The following is a 27398-nucleotide window of genomic DNA, read 5'->3' as shown; positions in this document are numbered from 1 at the left end:
GGTGATTTGTCAATCAGTTTGATTTAAAGATCTGTCTGAGTAAAACATAAATGATAAGGGTATCAGCTAAAGAAAAAAAAATGTGTTCATGTTATTAAGTCTTTAGATTAAACTGCAGCAAATCAATCTGACCTGGCTGATCAATTGTAAGGTTTATTACTTCTTGAAATCATCCTAGCTACAAATATATATTTATAGTAGGCTTAAAGCCTGAAACTCTCAAAGATGAAGTAAATAATTTAAAGTGTACTTGGCTATTAGGAGTTAAAGATGGCATCCATCCAGATCTGCAGGTATCATTAAAAATATGGCAGCACCATAAGAATTTTAAACTGCACATTTACAAACAGACTGCTAAATTGTTCAAATGCCCAAAGTTCAAATAGTTGCTGTTTATTATTACCTCTGCCAACTTTGCAATGTTTTTTGGCATGTTTTCACCAAAACTGAACTGGTACTCGGTTTAAACAAAAAGCTATTATTAAGCAGGGTAAAGTCAAAGGAAGTGTGAGTGGATTTTTTCCTTCCCATTTCCAGTTCCACACAGCCCGGCCTCCATTTTTTTTAAATACTTGGCACAAACAACCAGACTTTAATTGTACTGTGTTACATTATATTCTACTAGCCATGTATGGATGCATTCATCCATCAATTTTCTGAATCCGATTGCTCAAGTTCAGGTCTAGGCTATAGCCACTAAACATAAAACTGGAACAAATCATTAATGCTTACTTGTACTGTTCACTGTCAACTTATATTAGGCCAGGTTAGTCTTGCCTATTAACTTCTAAAAAGAGATAAAAACTATAAAATTGTAAGGAACTGACATAATCTTTAGTGATCTGGTATATAACAAGAGTTTTTGTTCTAGTGAAGTCTAATGTAAATAGAAAAGTTACTGTCATGTCAGTTTATATTGTTAACCCACACAGACATGGGCAGAGTGTAAACTGCACACAGACTGAATGGGCCAGTAAGGCCTTGGCACCACCATGCCAGCTGAGAATCAATCAGCCAAGCTCGATTTTTCACAGCACATTTTATGATGCGTATAAATACTAAGTACTTTACATAGGACTCAATGGTACATGGTATTATTTTTAAAAAAAATCTTCTTATGCAATACAAAAAACAGTGGATAAAAGTATTACTGGCTAATACTATAATTTGTAAATATATCCAGCATATAGCCAGGCAGTTAAAAAAGCTAATCAGTGCACACCACAGGATGTACATTAATGCAGCTTCCTGGCAAGAAGGGCGAAGCAATGTGGGTAGCTGCACTTCACTGCACAAATATCTATTTTTTATTTTTCAAAAACCTAATATATATACACACACGCACAACCAGTCAAAAGTTTTAGAACATCTCAGTTTTTCCAATTTTTCCATCCATCCATCCATTGTCTCCCGCTTATCCGAGGTCGGGTCGCGAGGGCAGCAGCTTGAGCAGAGATGCCCAGACTTCCCTCTCCCCGGCCACTTCTTCTAGCTCTTCCGGGAGAATCCCAAGGCGTTCCCAGGCCAGTCGAGAGACATAGTCCTTCCAGCGTGTCCTGGGTCTTCCCTGGGGCCTCCTCCCGGTTAGACGTGCCCGGAACACCTCACCAGGGAGGCGTCCAGGAGGCATTCTGATCAGATGCCCGAGCCACCTCATCTGACTCCTCTCGATGCGGAGGAGCAGCGGCTCTACTCTGAGCCCCTCCCGGATGACTGAGCTTCTCACCCTATCTTTAAGGGAAAGTCCAGACACCCTGCGGAGGAAACTCATTTCAGCCGCTTGTATTCGCGATCTCGTTCTTTCGGTCACTACCCATAGTTCATGACCATAGGTGAGGGTAGGAACATAGATCGACTGGTAAATTGAGAGCTTCGCCTTGCGGCTCAGCTCCTTTTTCACCATGACAGACCGATGCAGAGAACTTTCTTCAATTTGAATCAACTGAAATGCAATGAATGATGTAAAATGGTGAAAAGGTAAGGGGTAAACTGCCAGAGGTTTAAATTTAAGGTTTAGGTTAGCAAAAACTGAAAAAAGGAAATTTCAGAATATTACAAATGGGCCTTCTGGGAACAACTAATAGGCTACAACCTGCAGATGTTCTATGGTGATTACAGTAAATTAAGCTTTGCTTACATAGGTGTCTCAATGTCTATTGATTGTCTGTTTTAAAGCAGAGTTGGAGCAGACTGTGTTACTGTACCCTCTGAAGTACTACTTCTATGTAATAAAATTAAATTCTATGTACACAAAGTCATGAACTTCCACAATAACTTATTTTGCTTTGGCATTAGAGGTTCACAAGTTTTATTTTTCCATATCAGTTTAATAGATTCTGCTGCAAAATCCCTGCTCAGCAGAAAGCAGGTGGCATGAAAAATGAGGTAAGTTGGACCATACTAAGAATCATGAATGGTGCCGGCAGCTTTGTAAACTGTGTCATGCCAGCCTAGTAGTTCTGTGGTGGATAATGAAAAAGGCAGCCATTCATTTCTGTGACACTTTTTCCTGGGCCTGTCATTTTGTCTGCGAGCTCTCAATTTTTCTTGTTCGCTCAGTGTTCTTAAACAGCTCACAGAGTTCTTCAGCTCCCCCAGCAGAGTTTAATTGCAGTTTCCTGCAGCATAAAATACTGCATTCAAGTTAAGAGAGTCATGAGTATTCCAGGATATTTTTTGAAAAATTCTGGGAAATACACCACATAATGAATAAACCAGGAAACGCCACACGAAATGATAACAAGTATAGCAAATCTCTGGTGATTCGGGATCACACACAATGCCCTAAATATTGTTGCACTGATGACATCAGAGGATGTGAACTTCTGGTGAATTATGAAGACATGAAGTTGAATAGACTAGCTTTTTGAAGTTTGTATTTTTACAATGGGTCAATGTAGGTTTTCTCCAGGTTTCCACACTCATTAGGTTACATTTTTAATTTTAAATTGGCATAAATTGAATACAGCTGTGCCCTGTGGTGGACTGGCATTGTAACCATATTTCTTCTGTGACTTTGTTACTTTAGTGTGAGTAGCTGCACACGTCAAGACACCATGTGAGGGTTGAAGCCAAGTGGTTCATTGAAAGTGAAATAGCTGTGTAGACGGCATAAAACTGGGAAAGGAACAACCAAGTTTTTGGTAAATGTAACGGTTTAACCTGAAAATCCTAACACCATGGCAAAAGTGAGCATAACGACAAGACACAAGGTGGTCATCCTGAATCATCATGGTGCATCTCCCAAGAAAAAATTTCACAGCTAACAATTGCTTCCTGCAGACTGATGTTGGCACAGTCTACCTGCAGGACAACAAAAAAATGGGCAAGGTTACGGACCACAAACACAGTCATGGGCTATGGAATCTGAGAGCAGCAAATTAGAATTACATCAAGCCTCCTTCCCTTTGAAATGGGAAACTGTCCAGCCCTCCATCAGCACAGAACTGTCAGAAACTGCTGGAAACCAGACCACTGGAACCCTGGTATACCCATCTATAGTCTAAACAAGTCTTATCAGAAGTGGTCTTCATAGAAGTTTTCCAACCAAAAATCAATTCCTCCAAAGTGGAAATAAACCCAAACTAATCACCTATAACATATAACAGGGGTCACAGAATTGGCAGATGGTGTTGCGAACTAATGAGTCAAAATTTGAAACTTTTGGCTCAAACAGGAGGCTGCTCGTCTATCAAGGGACTGGAGAGCAGAACATGAATAAATATCTGCAGTCAGCAGTGAGGCACAGTGGACGCTACCTGAATTTTTGGCTGCATTTCCACAAATGGAGCTGGTGAATTGCTCTAAAATGATGGCCCCCTCACTGCTGAGAAAAATGGGCAGATTTTTACTAATTATGCAGTATCATCAGGGAGGTGTCTGATTGGTCCCAGCTTCATTCTACAGCATAACAACGACCCTAAGCATATGGCCAAAATCTTTAACTATCTGCAGTGAAAGGGGGAACAAGGAATCCTGTAACAGATGGTATGGCCCCCATCTTCGAGCCAGTCTGGAATTCCTTGCAGCGACAGAAGCAATTAAGACAGCCAAAGTCAGTGCAGTGAAACTGTGTCAAGTTCTCCAAGAGGCTTGAAACAACCAATCATGTGAGTTCCTGAGAAACTACTTGCAAGTGGACAGTGTCTTTTTTTAAGGTAATTTATGGTCACGTTTCTTTTGTTCTGTATGCTGCACTTCCTAGAAAGTATATTTATTAATATAAACTATTCATTGCATTATTTTTTAAGGCATTGTTGATTTAAAGCACCCAAGTGTGCGTGCCTTTGCAAACTTTGCACCCCAAATGCTTGTTGTGTGTTATGTATGATTAGGAGATTTGTGGCCAATCTTTGTTAGTGTAAGCTCAAAGTAGCTAAAGTCACGCCAAGTTTGACTGTACTATGGTTTTATTTTTATTAAGGTTTAGGATTCTGTACTAGAAGACATATTAGCACCATCACCCAGTAATACTAATTTTCATAATTTTGGGTATAGGTTTACATCTCCGTCAGCTATGGTAGCACATCTGTTTCCCCCTTTTGGTCAGTCCTCTGAAAGCCTTGTCAGATTTTAGCTTTGTGACTTGTTGAGAGAAACTCTTCTCAGCAGTCAAGAAACAGAATGAGCTAATTATACGTATTAGCTTGTATACTATCATATGACACGCAGAAAGTATGTAATTAAGGGTCAGGTAGTCATCATTTCCCAATCTCAGTTTTGTAAGGGCAAGACACATTTGCCCTTCAGAACTAAATAATTAGTGATTCGCATTGTTGGAGTTTCGAGCAGGCAAGATACTGCATCTGAGCTGTAAGAGGATATTTGTATCAGGTTACTTCTCATGTCAGGCAAATCAGGAACAAATTTCCATATCCCTTTTTTGCACCGTCACTAGGAAAATGTTTGAATTAGTATACAGCAGCATTTCTTTTTTGGGTTCTTATGGCCTGCCATGGTAAGCAGAGAGGAGGTTTTTGAGAATCTGGTTCATCTGGTTAGTGGATATGGATCTGAACTGTCAACTACAAGGTTATCAGTTCATTTCCAGCCTTTGACCCACTGTATGATCTTGAGGAAGTCACTTAACGTGCTCAGCTGCAAAAAAAAAGAAAAACATCAATGTACAATGTGTACTATGTATCTGTACTCATAAGGTACCTTGGGATAGGATTCACTGTGGGAATTAGGCACTTGGAGAAGATAAAGACTAGAGCACCAAGTGCAGTTCAGCTAACAGGGGAAGAAAGAAGAAGTCTGAGCAATCGAACTGCTGCAGCTGCATTCATTGTGCCAATCCTCTGTATGTGGTCATGCTCTGCCATGAAGCATGGATTTATAAATTAAATGATTGTTTAATACAACCTAAGTAATATGTTTATAGTTGTTGTTTTGCTGCTATTGTGTCTTTGAGCAATATTTTATAATGTTGTCTTTGAGGATGGACTTACTCATGACAAGGTACTGTTGTTATATCTCAAATGAGACAGAGAGAGATTTTATGAGAATAAGACGTGGTCAAAATTTCATGCCAAGGTTGTAACGATAAAGCTAAACCAATGTGTCATCAAATTCTAAATGCTTAACAAAACTCAAATTTCTTAAATAACAAACCTTAGTCTTAATAAACCAGGAAACGCCAAACAAAATGACAACAAGTATAGCTGTTTCTCTCCAAATCTCTGGTGATTCAGGATCACACGTGATGCCCTAATTATTGTTGCACTGATGACATCAGAGGATGTGTACTTCTGGTGAATCACAGAGTATATTGCCATGGCAATGGGTACGCCATATCTAAACAAAAGGGCATTGTGAAATAAAGTGAAAAAAATTAGCCTTTTAAACAGAGCGCATAATAATCAAAAGAATATATGAAAATAATGCAAACATTGTCTTAAAAGAGCATAGAACTTTAATAAAAATTAAAAGAAAATGTCAATCATAACAACTGTGGTGTGTAGCTTCTGAAGTGTCAAGGTAGGTTTTAACTTGTTTGCCACTTTATTCATTTCTAATCATGAAGTTAGCCCAAATGGGTATACACTCTTAAAAGTGTAGTTTTTATTGGATTCGCTTGTGTTTTCTTTCGATTGTGTAATCAAAAAATGGATGCTTAGTTTTTTTCCAAACTTTTAGAACTGCACGCAGGAAACAACAAGAAATGCAGCTGAGAGAGTCACAACCCTAAATGGATGTAAAGTTTGAAACGGTGTCTTCATCCAATAAAGCACAAAAAAGTTAATAAAATGTAATCAAAGTAAGAATATATGTCACGGGAAGTTAAGTTTACAATGCATTACCATGATCACATTTGGAGTACTGTGTTCAGGTGAGTTCAGAATCTCGCCATAGAGGGCTGAGCAGGTGTGTCACTAGTCAAAGGCCATTGTCTGCTCTGACAGGCTAAAGGAAGTGTTTACTGTAAAAAGATTTAAATGCGTACTGATTCAGAGTAATAAGAGTAATTAAATCGTGGAAAATGCTTCCTTCAAACTTTCAAATCTGTCCTCTTATGTCTGTTTTTATGCCCACAGCAATAGCATTTGTTTCTTGACCCTACACTTAATTTTCTGTTGGCACATGTGGTATTTTGTATTGTGATCAATAAATAAAGCCTTTGAAATCAAGACTAGAAGCTAATTGTAGGCCAGTTTTTCACCTGTCATTTTTCACATTATTAAAAAAATGAAAAAGTTCAGTGGTTTCTTTATATAGCAACCTCTTTTAGACATAGGAACACCTGGGCAGTTTTGATTTCATCATGCTCATGGCATTTCAGCTGTAATCACTGGCAATTTCAAGTCAAAACATGCATTGCTTCAATTGCTTACTTCCACATCAATGCCACTTTTTACACTTTTTATGGCATGCATGATTTGGCTTTTAAAGAAGGAGTCTGGTTACAGCCGGGATTGTGCAATCATTTTTAACTCTTCTTTTTCTTTCAGAGTACTTTGCCAGGACACCCAACTTAGACAGACTCCAGCTTAGCAGAAAATAACCGAGAATAACTTTAAGATAGTGAAAGGGCAATAACACTTAAGTAAATGAAATGGGTAACCAGCAATCATTTTTAAGAAGTGACTAGAAGAAATTTAGGGATTCAATACAACTGTTGGACTGAATGATCTCTACTCATTTAGTAAATTTTTAACATTTATGATGGTTTTCTACCAGTTTAGGAACAAAATCCAAAATTGCAACAAATCATTTGACAGTAGCAAGCTTAGAAAATCTGTGCAGTACTTTTAAATATATTTTCAGTAGTTATAAGCAGTCATTTAAGCACTTCACCCTGGAAATAGTTTACCATGGACATGGGATTATAGACCCCACTTTACTTTAGGTATTATTCACACTCAATAATGAACAGTTTACATTTGCCACTCACATATAAGAAAAAACTGGAAAACATGTAGAAGACCACATGCAGGTCATAACAAAAGAAAAAGTGCAGCCTCCACATCGGAAGTGATAAGGCTAAGATGTAACCTTCGTCTCCTGGTGCAGTATTGAAGTGGTGCTGTCTACTGCTCTACAGTGTCACTTGTTTAATGGTCAGAATAAACTGATTTTATGTAACTATAGTCATCTGATAGACCAAATACTGCATTGTAGATGTTATCTTGATACAAAAATAGAAAAGAATTAAATTGTCCAATACTGTGGGCTTTAAGGAATGCTGGCACACTGGTTGGCAACGTTGCCTTGCAGGATAAGTGTCCTGATTGCTGTCAGTGTAGCATTTCTACATTCTCTTGGTGTCCGTGTGTGGGTTTTCTCTGGTTTTCCTCCTACACCCGTTATGGCTGCCCAGAGATGGACTGGTTTCTAGCTTGTAACTGATCCTGTTGGGATGTCCTGTGGTCTCATGTGCCTCTGACTTGGATTAAGGGGTTTTGTGAATGCTATGTACAACATGAGCGCCACAGTAGGCTGCAGTTGTTATGTTTCGTTCTGTTATTGTGTCCTTGTTTAAAGAGATCAAGTGTTCTTCCAAGTATTAGTCAGGCACTGATTTACTTTACATGGGGTTCCCTTGGGTATACAGTGAACTCCATTTCATTTCATTCATTTTGTTTCCTTCCCCTCATTCTTTTCTACCAAGTCTTTGGGAGTTGGCTTTGGTTCTGTTTTCTGAATGTGTCTTTGAATTGCTTTGTAGATTGATGGTGCTGCATTCCACTCCCCATATAGCACATTCAGGTAGACCTCAGAAGTGAGCTGTGTAAAAATACATTTTAGGTTGACTTAACTACACATGTTTTTAACTACTATGCAACCCATTTGTTGACAAATCAGCAGACACAAGTAGGCTGTCGCATGCAGGTTTGTCAGGTATTCCTTGTTGAACTCGAGTTAGAGGCCTTTGTTTGCTTTAGTGTTGTCAGTCCTGAGCAGACATGTTGTACTCCTTTTTCCTATAGTGATGTGTTTACGTGTCTTTATTTTTGTATCTTCCCAAAAGATACCTCAGGCTTGTACAGTACAGCAGTTCAAAATCCATCTGGAAGATGTGGAAGTTTCTGTTTGATCTTCTTTCCAGGTCAATCAGAGTGCAGGTTTTGTATTTGGCAGTTGTCAGCTGTGCCATTATAAACCAAGGCATGGCCGGATTCCAGTATGCCAAAGTGAATTGTTATAAATTTGAGAAAATAACCCATATTAAAATTACTGCAGTATTCAGTATAACTGCCAAGAGGAAGGAAATATGAAGAAATCTTGATCTTTTATTTATCAGAATATGAAATGAAAAAGTGTCTGTAATTGGTGCAGTAGTTAGCGCTAGCAGTTAACAAGAATTAGGTTTGATTCCTGGCCTGGTCATTATCTGCTTGGAGTTTTACTGTTCTCTCATGTTCATGTAAGTTTATTCTAGTGACCTGATACATCTTAAAAATATATGCATTAGATTTATTCCAACCATTTTTTACCCTTTTATCCAATTTTTGATTAGTGGGTGTTGGTGAAATCAAACACCATCTGTTTAGAACTGACATCCAACCTAAATGCACATCTTTGACACTAGATAGGAATTCCCATGTGCTCATTCTACTCAGGCATTGCCCAGGCCAGCTTTCAAAACCATGATTCTGAAGATTTGTATCAGCTGTATTTAACCACTAAGCCACCATGTCACTCCATTGCCACTGATGCTTTTAAATTGGTGTGTATTGATATATAATGTTGAGTTAGATTAAGTCCCAAAAATCAGCTTTACCAAACTGTTGGCCTTCCATTACTGTGTCATGGGAAGCCATAGTCTATGGCTGCTTCATTTGACATAGGGCAGTTGGCAACCATAGATAGATAAATTGTTCTTTTTTGGTCTCAAAGGGTACATTTAACTTTTCACAGAAAGAAGCTCAATAAATATTATAATAAATAACAATGACAACCCTCCTGAAATACCCACAAGAGTTACTAATAACTAGAGCAGTCACAGTCACAGTGAGGCATTTTGCAGATATATTGCTGTTGGCATAAAGGAGTCCCAGAAATGTTTCTTGACACACTTCTGCTAAATAACTGGCTGTGTCGTAGAGAGGATGTGCAGCATTATTCATAATGGCCATCAGTTTTGTCTTCATTCTCTCATCCTTCACTACCTCCAGTAGATCGAGAGTGCATCCCATAACTGAGCCTGCTGTTTTAATTAACTAGTTGATTCGATGGGCCTCTCTTGAAGTGATGTTACCAGCCCAGCAGCACACCACAGCACAGAAAATCAACACCGGTCATAAACAGACCCTTATCACTAGCACCTATTTGTTATTTTTACTTAATCAAGCATTGGGCTTTATGCCTACAAGTCTCATTTTTTAACTGGAAAGTGGTCTATTATTGTGTTAGTTTCATTCTTTAAGAACATTCAGATGTCTTATTGTTTATCTTTTTTGAAAAAGAATGTTTGCAACTCTATAATATGTTGTTTTCTACTGACACACTAAATCAGAATACATAAAATATGTTTTATGAAATACCAAAGTGCCTTTTTCACTATAATTAGTGCTACAAACACCAGCATCTCAATACTTTTCACTTGATCACCACAAGCCTTTTGTTCATTCTGCCATATGCCTGTAAATGCTTTGCAGTAGAATTCCTGTGATGTTTTGGGTACCTGACTTTATTATTTTAATATTAATTTTCCGGACATATGCAAAAGCAGTTGATTCCCATGAATAATTCCAGGTGAACTTTTCCAGGACATCAAGAAAGGCTTTCACACACAAGCTCTACTCTGCAATTTACCATCAAGTTCCTAATGTAGCCTGCATGTTTTAGGGGGTTCTTGTCTCAAATACATGCCCTGCTCGGACTCTTTAAATAAAATTCTTCATCAACACCCAACAGCCCACACTAAGGTTAACTTCAAGAAGAAAAGAGAACTTACCCTTGGATAGTCAAGCTCAAAGAAGGTTTCCAGGTTGTTAATGAGGTTGGGGTCTACCCCTTTCAAGGGCTTTAAAAGAGAGACTCCTGCTAGCTTGCTGTAAGGCTGCTTATCGCTGACCTTCTTGTTTAGGTGTAAACGGCTGCAGAAACACAAGGCAAAAATGAACTTTTAATAGCTGAACAGTGAGTGATATGAGTGCTAGTGGCTTCTCAGTGAGCAATTAAAGAAAGACTGAAGACATATAGTGTGAGAAACCGGCGACCATTTAAATGTGCCCCACGCTTTGTGTCAGTCATAATAAACTGTTTTACACAAACAGTAAATTCTCTGCAAGCCATACAATTAAAACCATGCATTGTTTCATCTTTATGTTTTTTATTTTTACACCTGAAAGCACTTTACAAGATAAAAAATTACACTACAGGTATTTTATATATCATTCCTCTTTAAATAAGCCATTCCTTCAAGGTGCTATACCAGAATATAGTAGAACTGTTTACATATTATAAAAAGCGTCTCAGCTGAAAAAGGTGGAGATGGCACCAGGCGGCACAAGGCTAGGGTTGGGCTCTTGCAAGATTTAGACAGTAAGGCACAGCAAAAGGCTCCAGTTCCTTCTTGGTGACAGGCTGCAAAAGATGGACACAGTTGTGATGAATGGAAGCATCAAGCCTTTTAAAAGCAGGCAGCAAAAGAGCTGTTGCTAAAAACTAGCATTCTAATGGGTAGGGGCCAAAATGTGGAGTCCAAGCCTAGTAGACATGTAGCTATGGGTACCCACCCATGACTTCAGAAATTATTCTGTAGTGTAATCACTGAGTGAACCCAAAATGAGGTTTTAAGGAAACTTCTCAGCAGTAGCTCACTACGCTTTGACTCAAGATGAGAGCCAGGGAGAAGGTTCATTTGTGAGAGTAGGAGGCCAGCGTTGAGATAGACAGAGAAAAATGGAAAGTGAAGAGAAGACTGTCCTGGTGGTACTCTGTTTCTGAGAAAATAGGCAAGCCACACCATTACATAGGGAAAGGCAAACAAGGCCTGATTGCAGTTAGGGTTTAATGGGTTAATCTCTTTCTTTCCAATTTATGTTCTCCTTGTCTTTTTCAAACTTTGGCTTTTTAAGCAAAGACAAACCTACACATTGTTCTTCTTGGCATATATTCTGGATGAGGAGATATACCAAAGGAATGTTTTTACTGACCAACCTCAAGCACCTCAACTATTGGACCATACTTCCAGCTACCCCCTATAATCAGTATGGATTCTTTCATTCTGAGTGCAAATGGATTAAAAGACTTTCTTAGAATAACACAATTAGGCAAAAATTGCATAAAACACAGCATTTTAGAATCAACCAGTCTGCTGTCATGCTGTTAGCAGAGTGGCTGAGAGTATATTCCCTAATCTGTCCATCCTTCATAATTGTGTAACACGTGTCTCCTTAAGAACATTTAGAATTTACAGTATTCATTTCTGCATATCAAAGATGATATGAAAAGTCAGGGTTGCTTTAATAATTTGTTTTTTACTGTAGCAACTGCCTTTGCTATTACTCAAGAAATGGTGAATTACAGTTGAAGGAGTACAGACATACTTTGTAAACATAAAATACCCACCCACAGTAAATGTCACCATCCCATTAATTCAAAACAACTAAACAAATAACTTGGGGGAAAAAAGGGTTAAATTCAAAACACTTTTTGTTCATACATATATCTCCCCAATCTTTATCAAACATCTGTACCATCCATAATGAATGCTGCTGGCACACTATATAAAAGTCTCCACTGCATGTTTAAACCAAGCGGCTTGCTTTTTTCTTTATTTACTTTTGAATTAAATAGGAACCAACAAAAAAGACAAAGCCAACTGCTCTTTTAACAGAAACGCTGTACTTCTAAAAAGGATAGAAACAAACATACAAGAGTCTGTGCTGGATGTGGTATTTGTGAATGTAAGTGACAAGATGAAGGGCAGCAATGCCACACAAAGGTGTTAAGTGGCAAAATGCACAGTAATACACATTAACATGCAGGCACATACGTGTGAAAAGTCATGTGGTCACAAGCAGATGGATGCTCTCATTTAAAATCTCACTGGTATATCCTGAAATCTTCTTGTGGTAAATGGCCGCTACACAAGCACTACCATGAGTCCTGTGTCATGCCAACAGTAAAGTATCCTGAGACCATTCATGTGTGGGGTTGCTTCTCAGCCAAGGGAGTGCAGGGCTCACTCACAATTTTGCCTAAGCACACAGTCATGAATAAATTATAGTACAAAAACATCCTCTGACCGCAACTTCTCCAAACCATCCAAGAACAGTTTGGTGACAAACAATGCCTTCTCCAGCATGATAGCATGATGGAACAACGTGCTCTAAGGCAAAAGTGATAACTAAGTGGCTCGGGGAACAAAACATTGAAAGGTTGGATCCATGGCCAGGAAACTCCCCAGACCTTAATCTCATTAAGAATTTGTGGTCACTCCTCAAGAGGCGGGTAGACAAACAAAAAACCACAAATTCTGACATAACTCCAAGCATCGATTATGCAAGAATGGGCTGCCAGCATTCAGGATTTGGTCCAGAAGTTGATTGACAGCATGCCAGGGTGAATTGTAGAGGTCTTGAAAAAGAAGAGCCAACACTGCAAATATTGACTCTTTGCATAAACTTAATATAATTGTCAATAAAAGCTTTTGAAACTTATGAAAAGCTTGTAATTATACATCAGTATACCATAAAAACATCTGACAAAAAAGATCTAAAAACACTGAAGCAGCAGACATTGTGAAACTCAATACTTGTGTTATTTTCAAAACTTTTGACCATAACTGTAATGGTAGTATTGGGTACAAGAGCGTATCCAGCCCTGGATATGGTGCTAGTCCACTAAAGGGCTGACACACCAACCCACCTTTACAATCCCACAGACCTGCTTTAGAGTTACCAATTTTCCTAACTGGCACTCCTTGGGGATTTGGGAACAAAAGGTGTGTTGAATCACACAGATGTGGCAAAAATGTGCAAACGCCATACGGAATTTGAACTTGCTACTCTGTACTATTGAAAAACACCACATGGAAGATTTTGTAGGGTGGACATTTTCACTGCATTCATTCCAGTCTTAGAATTTACATTCCCAGTATAGGACAGTGGGGAGACAGAGCTTGTTCCCATAGCACTGGGCACAACAATACACTAAATGTTGGGTGGAATGCCAGTCCTGCACAGAGCAAACTCTCTCAAAGTGCATCAAGTTAGCAAACTGGAGCCAAAAGCTTCAGTGTCTACTGAATTTCAGTTAGCAACGAGGTGGCAGTGATCCCACAGGTATCATTTTTAAAAAAATCCAGGACTAGATGATTAAATAGACATTTTTTCCTGAATTGTTTCCATTGCTGATGTACAGTATTCTACACAAGTTCCTATAGGATAGCAGACCAGGTTTCAGTCAGAACCAGTTCTAATTTAACATGACAAAAACCAGTCAAACATCCTGGTCTGTGACACAAGCAAGAGGTTTACATTTCACGTCAAGTCAGAAGTACAGAGTCTTCAGGAAGGAAGCCCTGGAGAGCATCCAAAATACAGCCATGCATAGAACTCACTCCAGTTGGCAGCCAAACACTACATTCCACTGGGCTAGGCAGCCAACATTAGTCATTTACTGCAAAAGCAAACTACCCCTTTGGATTGTACAAAGGCAGCTTTTTGTCTCTTTTCTTCAGTATTTATTTGTTTGAAATACATCATAATGATGATAATCAAACATAGTGGCTGTCGAATGTGGTGCATGATAGCATCTGAGCATTTTATCGTGCAGCTGGATTTTTAACTTCCTGACAGGCAGACCCCAGGTGGTTTGAGTGGGTGGCCACACTTCATTATCCCTCACCCTCAATATAGGGGTTCCACATGGCTGTGTTCTGAGTCCTCTGCTGGACTCCCTGTAAACATATGACTGCACAGATACAAATTACTTACATCATTGCCAAATTTGCTGATGTTCATAACTGTGGTAGGCCTGATATTTAACAACAATGAGCAGGCTTACCTGAGCAAAGTGAAAAGTCTGTCACTCTATTGCCAAGGCAATAGTCTACTCAGGAATGTCACCAAGACAAAAGAGCCAATTGTAGACTTTGGGAGAAAACAGCAGTGTCACTACCACCCCCTCCGCATTAACAGCACTAAATAAAAAAGGCACGATAATGTCTCTTCAGACAACTCATGGATTTCAGGCTGCCCTCTCAGACACTAAAGACCCTCTACATATTCACCATTGAAAGTATTCTGACAGGAAATATCATCGCCTGGTTTGGGAACATCACCCAGAAGGAGTGCAAGGCTTTGCAGAAAATGGTGCAGTCAACTGAACCCATCACTGGGTGTGCACTCACTAACTTCTACCTCATCTACGCCAAGCAATGTCGGACCAGGCCAAAGAAAATTCTCAGAGATACCAGCCATCCCAACAATGGCCTCTTACCGTGTGGTGGTCAGGTAAACACTAGTGTGCAATCTAATAGGTGGTATACAGTAACATTCTCAGGCTCAACTTTAATATACCAAAGGTTTCCAATCCAGTTGTTTAGTTAGAAGCCGGTCCTTTCCAGTGCTAGAACTTATTTAATTTAATGGCCTAATAATGTTTTCATTCTGTCACTTCTGATCATTCCTAGATTGTAGATTTTTCATTTTGAACGACATCATTCAAATGCTTACTGGCCATGAGACGATCATTAATTCTCAGTTCTTCACTTTTTTCTCTTCCATTTCTTTCCATATATTTTATTAAAACAAATACTTCACAATGAACACAAAAGGTGTAATTTTGATGGTGAGCTCTTTGTTCCTTTGAAGCTTGCATTTCATAAATTGGCAGCTGTTTAAGAAGTAATTAAAGCTGAGAAATGTGCCTGTTTAAGCAATTAAGACTTGTGAATCTTAACAATTAAGTTCACTAAAATGAAGCCCGAAAGAAGTTGCTTCAGCAGCAATAATTGGCTTCTGATTAAGAAACTGGGTTGAGGAAAAAAACAAAAACAAAAAAACAACAAAAAATCTGAAGCCACTGCTTCCTTACAGGATAGAACTTGAGGACCCCTACAATACAGAGTTAGTAGAGGAAGCAGCCTATCCTGTTGGGTGTAAGACAAAGGACAACCCCGGATGGGGCACCCAACCAGCACAGTAGATACTCACTCATTAGTATCTACCAGTTTAGTGCTGACAAATCTGGATGTTTAGGTAAAACAGAGCACCTGAGAAAATAAAAAAAAATCCCTGAAAGACATGAGGAGAACATGCAGACTCCAAGCAGATGGATTTGAAACCTGGACACTGTGGGCTGCCAGGCAGTCACCTTTGTGAAATCTCACATAAAAATGTAAGTTTGAATAATGTCTGTGATCAAGCTGTTCAAGCAGATACTTGCTTACTTTTAAATGATATAAATGCAGTAGACAAACCCAAGTGGCTATTTCAGTTGTCAGGAGTACTCACTACCAAATTAAAGAAGTACGCCACCCAACATTCAGAAATATTGTTTTTTTATGTTTACAGTATATACATTCAAATACTTAACTACACTTGAACAGTTTCCATTTTTGTTCATGGAAGCATTTTCCAGAAGTGGTTTATTTAGCAATATTTATGTTTGGTAAGTTATGAGCATAAGACTGACCAGGTGACTTGACATATGGATCATGGTAAAAATAATGTGAATTGTTTATCACTGATGTTTTTATATTGTTTGCTGTTGTCCAGTCTCCTACTGTAGCAGTAATTTTGTTATCTCAGTTCTTCATAAAAACAGGAGTTTAAGAATTTTCCTCAGCCATTACAAACTACATGGGGTAAGTAACATAAAAAATATAATTTTTGGGTATTCTTTTTTATTTGCTCAATGTCGTAACATCCATCTATTTTCTAACCCACCTGTTTGGTTCAGGACTTGTGGATGGCTGGGATGAATAAGGCACAAGCACATATACTCTCTTTACCAAATAATAACAGACCATTTTGGAGTTGTCAATTAATCGAAGTTATTGGGATGTGAAAAACAAACCCATCCAGACATGGAGAGAGCATGCAAAATTTTAGATAGAAGTCTCTGCGTCAATGATTTACACCATTGCTCAGTAGTTGTGAGCAGGTAGATCCATCTACAGAGCCATCGTGCTGCCATCACATCGCAAATTTCAATATAAATTCTACTGACCTGATCTAGACTAAATGTTCTTCTTTCTCACTCCTAAACAGGGAGAAGTAGAATCCTAAAATGACTGTGTAAAAACTCTGCCGAAACCATGTCCCCACAGGCTCAGTAAACCTCTAACATTCTTACTTTTTGAGAAGTGAAGCTAACCCTACTGTGGCTTACAACTGGCTAGTAGTAGATGTGCTTAAGTTGCACTTGACTTTTCAATTGTTTCGGTCTATAAAATGCCTACACTTAAAAGTGTTTTAATATCATTCACTTGAAGTAAACTCTTAACAGATGTTGCCTTTATTCACCACAAGAATGCATGCCTCACTATTGACGCACCATTGTTTGAGAAGATACAGAAGCAGGCAGCAGACACATATGGCGGCTAAGCTGTATAACCGCTAGACTGCCAGTTTAGTACCCACCAACCAAGCTACTCAGTGTTTGTGTATGTGCTCTGTGATGCCCTGTTTATGACTGCACCCTACTTTGCACTCGGCCCTGCTGGACTGGAGCAAACTCACGGCGCAAAAATAGAACTTATGGGTAAAGAAAATGAATTCCAGAGCACAAATGCTTCAGCACTGGACAGAGAAAACAAACATAACCTTGGAATATTTCAAATTGCCAGGATTTTACACTCTTTACACCAAATTCTTACAGAATAAAGTATGCATTTATTAAAGAATTAGCCATCTATCCATTTTGTTAATCCAGGGCTGCGAGGAGTGAAAGCACATTTCTCTAATGTGTGTGTCACATATCCTATTGCAAATGCAAATTAAATTTGTAGTTGTGACACAATTAGTCAAACACACCTCCACCCACCATTGTGTTATTCACTTTACCCAGTACAAGGCAGTAGGGTGCTGAAGCCTACGGCTAACAAAACGGGGAAAAGTCAGAAATCAGTGACAAGCAATTCACTGTTGAAATGCTTATTTGAACATTAGAACACTCTAGACGAGAACAGGCCATTCAGCCCAACAAAGCTCGCCAGTCCTATCCACTTACAGTTAGGTCCATAAATATTTGGACAGAGACAACTTTTTTCTAATTTTGGTTCCTGAAATGAAGAGATTGTGTTAAAAAAAATGCTTTAGTTGCCTCACATTTTTATGCAATCGTTTTGTTCACCCCACTGAATTGAAGCTGAAAGTCTGCACTTCAACTGCATCTGAGTTGTTTCATTTAAAATTCATTGTGGTAATGTACAGAACCAAAATTTTTTTTATTTTCTCAGGTGCTCTGTTTTACCTAAACATCCAGATTTGTCAGCACTAAACTGGTAGATACTAATGAGTGAGTATCTACTGTGCTGGTCGGGTGCCCCATCCGGGGTTGTCCTTTGTCTTACACCCAACAGGATAGGCTGCTTCCTCTACTAACTCTGTATTGTAGGGGTCCTCAAGTTCTATCCTGTAAGGAAGCAGTGGCTTCACATTTTTTGTTGTTTTTTTGTTTTTGTTTTTTTTCCTCAACCCAGTTTCTTAATCAGAAGCCAATTATTGCTGCTGAAGCAACTTCTTTCGGGCTTCATTTTAGTGAACTTAATTGTTAAGATTCACAAGTCTTAATTGCTTAAACAGGCACATTTCTCAGCTTTAATTACTTCTTAAACAGCTGCCAATTTATGAAATGCAAGCTTCAAAGGAACAAAGAGCTCACCATCAAAATTACACCTTTTGTGTTCATTGTGAAGTATTTGTTTTAATAAAATATATGGAAAGAAATGGAAGAGAAAAAAGTGAAGAACTGAGAATTAATGATCGTCTCATGGCCAGTAAGCATTTGAATGATGTCGTTCAAAATGAAAAATCTACAATCTAGGAATGATCAGAAGTGACAGAATGAAAACATTATTAGGCCATTAAATTAAATAAGTTCTAGCACTGGAAAGGATCGGCTTCTAACTAAACAACTGGATTGGAAACCTTTGGTATATTAAAGTTGAGCCTGAGAATGTTACTGTATACCACCTATTAGATTGCACACTAGTGTTTACCTGACCACCACACGGTAAGAGGCCATTGTTGGGATGGCTGGTATCTCTGAGAATTTTCTTTGGCCTGGTCCGACACTGCTTGGCGTAGATGAGGTAGAAGTTAGTGAGTGCACACCCAGTGATGGGTTCAGTCGACTGCACCATTTTCTGCAAAGCCTTGCACTCCTTCTGGGTGATGTTCCCAATTTGGTGTAAAGAGTGTAAAATCCTGGCAATTTGAAATATTCCAAGGTTATGTTTGTTTTCTCTGTCCAGTGCTGAAGCATTTGTGCTCTGGAATTCATTTTCTTTACCCATAAGTTCTATTTTTGCGCCGTGATGGTAATGTACAGAACCAAAATTAGAAAAAAAGTTGTCTCTGTCCAAATATTTATGGACCTAACTGTATTTCTTCCAAAAAAAACATCAAGTCGAGTTTTGAAAGTCCCCATCATCTTACTGTATACCACACTACTTGGTAGCTTATTCCAAGTGTCTATCATTCTTTGTGTAAAGAAAAACGTCCTAATGTTTATGAGAAAAAGGGGATTATCAGAGAAGGACTGGAACAGAAAGTTTCTCTATATGCAGATGATATGCTACTGTATATATCAGACCCACAAAATACTGTGCCTGCAGGCCTAACAGCACTAATAGAATTTCAAAAGATTTCTGGTTTCAGAATCAATTTGAATAAAAGTGTGCTCTTCCCAGTGAATTCTCAAGCATACAATATTAGGTTGGACACCTTCCCATTGATCATTGCAGATCAGTTTAAATACCTAGGGGTAAACATCCCAAGTAAACATAAAGCTCTTTATCAACAAAATGTTGCCGTCTGTATGGGAAAAATTAAGTAAGACTTACATAGATGGAAGTACTTTAGCTGGAAGAATTAACATTGTTAAGATGGATATCCTTCCTAAGCTTCTCTTTTTATTTCAAAACATTCCAATATATATCAATAGATCTTTTTTTAAGAAATTAGATTCAACCATAACCTAATTTATTTGGAATTCAAAACATCCACGTATCCAAAGAGCGACCCTACAAAGACCTAAAGTGGAAGGTGGCATGGCTCTACCTAACTTTCAGTTTTATTACTGGGCAGCAAATATACAAGCTATAAAAACCTGGACATGGACATAATATACACAGGTTTGGTCCGCAATAGAAATAAAATCGTGCAGTACTTCTTTATATTCCTTGCTTTGTACCCCAATAAATACAAGTCATCGCCAATATACTAACAACCCAATTGTGCTTCACTCACTCAGAATATGGAACCAATGTAGGAAGCATTCTAAGATAGAGACGCTTTTATCTGTGGCACCTCTGCATGAGAATCACCTTTTTACAACCTCTCAAACGTATGCAGTTTTTAATGTCTAGAGAACATTTAGGATTAAATCACTTAGAGATCTGTAGACAATGTTTTTGTATTCTACAAACAATTACATTCCAAATTTAACTTTCCAGCCACACATTTCTCTCACTACCATCAAATTAGAAACTTTGTTAAACAGAACCTGCCCAATTTTCCTCACCTCCCACCTACCTCTATGCCGGAAAAAATATTGATCTGTATTGAAGACTCAGACAGCATTTCCATAATATATAAAACCATTTTACAGTCTTCCCTTTCAAAGATCCAAGTGTATCGTTGGAAAAGGATCTCTTATTTTGAATCTCAGAAAAGGAAAGTGGAAAGTAGCAATGCACAGAATTCACTTGAACTCCAAAACATAGAATTATTCAACTCAAAATTATATATATTCTCATTTAAAACTGTCCAAAATGTTTCCATGGCAAGATCCAACCTGCGAACGCTGCAATCAAGTTCCGGCCTCACTGGGCCACATGTTTTGGGCCTGCGCCAAATTAACATCATTCTGGACCAACATCTTTAAATGCTTTTGACAGGCTTGGTGTCACTATCCCTCCTAATCCACTAACAGATGTGTTTGGTGGTCTCCCAGATGGGCTTAAACTGTTTAGAGACCCCATTCAGCCTGCTAGTGAGTCTACAAGAAATTCACAACAACCTGGAGCCTTGGGAGTGCAACTGTGGTAGCCTGTCACCGACTAAAGGAAGTGTACTTTGCTTTTCTACATTTTGTTAAACTTAGCTTGACCATTTTGTATTCCGGGATATTTAGGGAAAACACAAAAAGCACTGGGACAGCCAGTCCTGCAGTTTTTTTCTTTCTTTCTTAAAAAACTGAATGCTCAGCTCAAGATAATTAATGTCCTATCTACATTTAATCACCACTAAATATACAACTGAACTTCCTAGATTGCTGCAATTACGAATGCAACTAAAAAGCATAAACAATGGGAGCTGAAGCATCTTCTATGCAGAGATATACCAGATCACACATTGTTTGCCAATTTAATAACACCTGCTGTGTGCTGTTAACATGACTGCGTCCATTGCAGATACCACAACCTTCGACTTTTAAATTATGTGAGCAATATTGCACCCTCAAATGAAGTCATAATCTCTTCCCAAGTCTCCATATGTACACTATTACACTCCAAAAGGACATGCAAACCTGTCTATTGATCTGTGTGAAAAGAATCTGAGTCTTCTTCTGCCCAAGAGGAAAAGACACAACAAAATTGGATATAACAGGCATTCTGTCCAAAGCTGGTTCTAATCTTCACCACACAAAACACAAGTAATGCTAACTCAGGTGAGGTCCACTTCAGAAAAGAATATCTATCTATCCATCCACCCATCCATCTATCTATCAATCTACATACATACAATCCATCTATCGGACAAACTGTATGCGTAACATCGCATAGTGAATTGTTCAAGTGGTCAGGTAAAAACCAGATGCCTCCTACATATACTAGCTAAATCCTGAGGAGCCTCAAAGTCAGTCAGGAATGTATTTTTCCTTTAGATACAAAATTGCCTTTTTTCTTTCTCACTTCAACAGCATAGCTTATTTTCATAATCTGAAAAATAAAGCAACATTCATAAAAATGCTTTACTGTCATTACAGCACAGGGAGGTGAGCTTAGTGTAATTTCTGCTAGTGCCTGCTTTTTAATAGTAAATGAAAGTAAAATATCAGTATAGCCAGATAATGCTGTCAGTGGAAAATTCAGTTCAGTTGATAAACAGATAAAAGGAGGGATAGGCATAGATTCTTCTTCATGACACCTGGCTTCCCCAAACAAAATGCTTTACTGGTGTATATTTATTTACCTTTATGTTTTCAGCAAGTATATATTGAGGCCTGTAAAGTCCTTTTTAACAAAGATCAGATTAAAGAACTGGTATTAGTCTTCCTTTATTTTGTTGGAGAGATGTCCTTTTGGGGACCCAGAAACTTTTAAATTAACACTCCTCATTACATTTTAAATGTCACTTAATTATAATTTTCAGTATTTTCAAGCCCATCTAATCTAAATCAGGGTCACAGGAGGGCAGAGCACTCCCAGCAGCACCGGGTGCAAAGGAGGAACTCAGCCTGGTCAGGATGGTAGTCCACTGCAGAATTAAATGATATGTACAAAGTGTGTGAATGTGTGTATTGTCACACATGCGCATCTGGGGACCACCTTTTTTTTGCTCTGACAAGGTTAGCAATACCACTCCAGGACAAGAGGGGGAGATTACACTAACATTATCTTCTCCTGACTGCTCCACAACAAAGAAAAAGCACCAAAGAGCACCAAAGACACTCATCCACATCATCATCTACATGGGGCCAATTTAGTATCACCATCCTTGTTTAATACATCGTTAGTTCTTCTATGTTTCTCTTTTTTTAGCATAGAATATAAAATTCTTAAAATTGCTTAATCCAATTCAGGGTCATGAGAGGTTCTAGATTCTCTCTTGGCAGCACTGGGTTCAAGATATCATGACAACACATACATGATACATCAGTAAGACATGTGGTACAACTACATCTTATTTAAAGTAGATACCTTCCCACCGCCCACTACTCATTTCAAGAGCAGACAAAGAAAAACATTTAATATGAAGAAATGACCCAAAGATACTGAAATATCTTCAAGTTCTACAAAGATTCTGCACGCTAAACTGAGCAACTGAAGACAGTGCTGATAAAGTAAACACTTTCCAGATTCCTTATATACTGAATTTCATTTCTCAAACTTTTAAGAAAAATAAGATTTTCTTCTTCCATTGTGCTGTGTCTGGTGGTTTAGGATTCTTCCATTTGCACAGGATTAGATGCCATACTGGTGGTGTACTGAAAGCTATCACAGTAGAATTAACAGTTGGAGTAATGGACACCCTGAAAATGTGACTCAGTGAAACAAGCGCTTTGACCTGAATATGTTCTGGAAAGTGTGCTTGGAGAGAAAAGTGTGTGACTTCACACACATTTAAGAACAGTGTCAATAGGAAAAGGTGAGAACACCTTCAATACTTGTTTTTAATCTATAAAAAAACAGTATTGTTAATCAGGGAGAACTGCACTAGTTCAAAACCTAGATTTGCATGTACTTGATGCATTCCCGAAACTGCCAGCCTTTCCTTGAAGTGTAAAAATACCTAAATAGATGATGACATAAATATCAAAAAATACATTAAACTGTACTTTCCTCATGTGGATGTTAGTTTACTTCACTGACACAAGATGACTAGACCAAAAACACAAACTGGTATGGTGTACAAAAACAGATCTGCCAGAAAAGACTCCCACTCTTACAAATAAATCTACATTTCCTGTGATGATGTGAAAACAAAATCAAGTTCTGCTTCATTTTTCAGACAGAAACAAGAAGAAAGTAGGAACCAGTGCAAAAAATCATGAATGTGTTATCCAATTTTGTAGCATGCAGCATTTGTAGAAAAGATATGAGGTAGTGCAAATGGGTTCAACGCATCACCATCAATTTCTATTTATATGTACTTGGTTTTGCTTTATGGGACAGATAAAGCCTTGCTTAATTGCAGACTTCTTAATTGCCCTACTGTGAGGATGAGTGTGGCCTAAAATGACCTGTTATCCCTTCCTGACCCCATGACACTGCAGACAGCTAAGGTTAAATAAGTAGGTCTCCACTTATACCAGTACAGCGTCATCTAGTCTAACTGGTGACATTAAACTGGCCTGGTTTAAGTGAGCGTTACTCTGTGATGGACTGACATCCCATCCATGACTGGGTCCGGCCTTGCTGTCAAAGCTACTTGGAAAAGCTCTGGATCCTCCAGTTCTACAAATGACAAATGTGAATGTTCAGTCACCACTTGTATGTCAAGCATGAGTTTTGAGTGAGATAAACCTGCGATGGACTGTTACCTTAACCAGAGTCAGGTTTTGCATTGCATCACATGTTGCTGTTGATTGCAATTGGTGGATGGCCAATCACTGCACTTCCTGTAATCAGTGAAGGTTGGCCTGCAGACTAGGTTGATCTGTGACTCTGAATTGGACCAATACAAGTGAGCAGTAGGCTATCATAGCCACATATGTGTCCGCTGCCTGCACAACTCGAAATTAGCCTGATATATTTAAGGTGCCCTGTGATTGTTGTCTCATCCACATTTCATTTCTGTCAAAATGTTGCCAACATAAGCAACAGCTTCCTGCATCCTGGCAACACTGGAACCAGATTTCAAATATGGATAGATGGATGTTGATTAAAATACTGTATATTATAAATGAGTGTTTCCTAAAGCACCCTGTGATATCACTTGCTAAGAAGGGAACCACAAAAAACTCTTTTATTTCATATTTTGAGGATATCCATTATGGTGGCCTTCTGTGAAACTAAACTGGAAATAGGATACCATACCCTGAGTAGAGCTGTTGGGGGCTGAAGCCTTTCTCAGGAAACATGGGGCACAATGCAGGAACAATTCCCTGGACATGGCACTAGTCCATCACTGGAGAACACACACACGCGGGCGCACCCACTAGGGCCAACTAATGTCACCAATACATCTAACCTAAACATCTTTGGACTCTGGGAAGAAAAGGGAATACCCAGAGGAAACCCACGCAGACATGGGGAGAACATGCATACTCTATACAGGGAGGATCTCAGGACACCAACCCTGATCTCATTACTGGGAGGCAGCAGCGCTACCCCTGTGTCACCCTGCTGCCCTGGAATTAGGATGTTTTAGAAATGTCCCAAGTTAAGGCAAACAAGCAAGCTCTAAAATGATAAAAATTGAACAAGCCAATGTTTGGCTTATATCTGACCTAAAATTACAAAGAAAAAGAAAAAAAAAACAATTTCCTGTTTTAGGATTCTGGAAAATAGATAAAATATTTGTTTTGAAAGAAGTGTTGCATTTTTTCTGCATCAAACTTTTATTGTGGTCTAAGAGGGTGGATTTTCAGTAAAATTCCAGTAAATGAGATAATTGGGAAAGCAAATATCCTTAAACCCACGGCAAAAATTCACTGCAAGCCACACCAGAATGCAGTGAAAGTTCCAAGCAGGATGACAAGCCGCTGCTGGGCAAAGTGTACTTTACTGCAGGCCATAATGAGCGGGGCAGTAATCAGGCATCTGGGATTCATCAGCTTTTGAACTCTGCTTGCTGTTCATCTACACTGGAATATTAAAGAAAATGGGCTCCTGGGCGCCACAGTGTCAGCGAGTCTGTGCATCTCCCTTGCCGCTTCAGCACTTTCATCCATATTTTAGAAATAGCATTCTTTTAGATGCAACATTTCTTTTATTGTCTGTAGCTATATATCATATACCTTCACATAAATCTTCAAAACGTAAATTGTATTGAAAAATCACATTATTTTTATAGTGCCTTTCATAGCAAAGACTTATTGCTTGATAGGGCTCTACAATGAGAAAAAATTAAAGACAAAGGAGACAAATTTATGTCAAGACTAGCAGAGACAAAAAGGAAGCTAACATATGATAAGGAGTGATTAAGAATTAACTGTTTGAAAACTGCGTATAATAATGTAGAGTGCTATAAAGAGTAAAATTGAATCAAGGGTGCAAAGAGTAGCCTGCACTTAAAATGTCACACAATCCAGACATTTACACCTACATTTAGATCCCATAGCATGCGTGTTTGGAATGGAACAGCACATATAATGAAGGGAGTGCTTGAGGCCTGATGCTGGACATGTTAAGATACCAGTCTTTGTTAAAATCTTAAAGCCCCTTTCTGTCCTTTGAATTTTATTACTTTATTTGATATTATTATATTGTTTTGCACACAAAGGACGTCATTTCAACCCTCTGATCGCGTATTGTCTGTTTGTTCACCAGTCACACAAAAACGTCAAAACCAGTTTTCTTGACATTTTGTATGTAGGTTGCTGTTGATATAACTTAAATTACAGGCTGTATGATTTTCCTAAAATTTTATCAGGGAGGGTGGCTGTAATGGGAGAGCATCCAAAAATTGTGCATTGTTTCAAAATGGCTGAGTTCATCTTGATGAAATTTTGCATGTATAACAATGCTGAACTAACCTAAAAAATTAACTAAACTAATAACTAACTAACCTAAAATTCTGGCTACATAACATTTAAAAAATTTCACTCGGAAGGGTGGTTGGGGCAAAGATGCATCACTACAAAAGTGCTTAGCCAAACCTCATGAAATTTCGTGTGCATATCATTACTGATACAACTTAGAGTGCAGACTTTAGGGCCTTTCAAAAAGCTCCATCAAGAAACAGGATAGGGCTAGAGTTTTGATGTTCTCTTCATGAGTTTGTGGGGTTTTCTCCAAGTTTCCACTCGTTTCCCAAACATTTGCATGGATAGGTTTATTAGTCAGCCTGTGTTAGGTGTGCTCTGTGATCAACTGGTCACTCCAAGATCCTAGACCCAAGGCCCAGTTTAAATAAAAGAGTATTATTTAATAGAAGACATGATTTAAGCGTTTAAAATTATGAAGAGAATTAGTACAGTGGATCGGAACTGTTATTTTAAAATTAGTTAATCAAGAACATGGGGACACGGTTTCGTTACACAAAGAACCACAGAGACATGGAAAAAGCTACCAAATAGCGTGGTAGACAGTAGGACTTTAGAAACTTTCAAAACTTGACTTGATGTTATTTCAGAAGAATTATGTGGATAGGAACGGTAAGCTTGGTTGGGCTGAATGGCCTGTTCTAGTCTAGATGGTTCTAATGTTCTAATATTTAATTCAAATCTCCGACCCTAAAATTGATATAATGTGTTGGATGTGAAGCCATTTTAATCTAATTCAACAACAACAACATTTATTTATATAGCACATTTTCATACAAAAAAAGTAGCTCAAAGTGCTTTACATAATGAAGAAAATAAAATAAAAATAAAAGACAAAATAAGAAATTAAAATAAGACATAAGTTAACATAGAAAAAGAGTAAGGTCTGATGGCCAGGGGGAACAGAAAAAAACAAACAAAAAAAAAAACTCCAGACGGCCTGAGGAAAAAATAAAATCTGCAGGGGTTCCAGGCCACGAGACCACCCAGTCCCCTCTGGGCATTCTACCTAACATAAATGAAATAGTCCTCTTTGTAATTAGGGTTCTCATGGAAGGACTTGATGATGATGATGGTCATGCAGACTTCTGGCTTTTAATCCATCACTGTTGGAACATCATGGTGCTTTGAGTAGATGGTGAATTCAGAAGTATTCAGAATTCATTTAATTTAATTCAGAAGTACAGTCCCATCACAGGGCCGTGTCATACACACAATCACACAAACAGGTGGTTTGGGCAAAAATGCATCACTCCAAAACAGTGGAGTCAACACTCATAAAATTTTGTATGCACAGTAGTGCTGATACAACTTAAATGTGTTTACTTTAAGGCCTTTCA

The 27398-nt window shown here is 38.4% G+C and overlaps 1 protein-coding gene across 1 annotated transcript in view; it reads right to left on the bottom strand.

Annotated features, from left to right (window-relative positions):
• The window catches only part of ugcg (UDP-glucose ceramide glucosyltransferase), a 107525-nt gene that overhangs the window by 41648 nt on the left and 38479 nt on the right, over positions 1 to 27398 (bottom strand). Inside the window, exon 2 of the mRNA XM_028804908.2 lies at positions 10400 to 10541. Coding sequence (XP_028660741.1) covers positions 10400 to 10541 — 142 coding nt within the window. The remainder of the gene's footprint in view (positions 1 to 10399; positions 10542 to 27398) is intronic.

This window comes from Erpetoichthys calabaricus, chromosome 7 (assembly GCF_900747795.2).
Source record: "Erpetoichthys calabaricus chromosome 7, fErpCal1.3, whole genome shotgun sequence".
In the NCBI taxonomy this organism is placed as follows: domain Eukaryota; kingdom Metazoa; phylum Chordata; class Cladistia; order Polypteriformes; family Polypteridae; genus Erpetoichthys; species Erpetoichthys calabaricus.
Note: the sequence above shows the minus strand (reverse complement) of the source record. Positions and strands in the feature narration are given on the sequence as shown.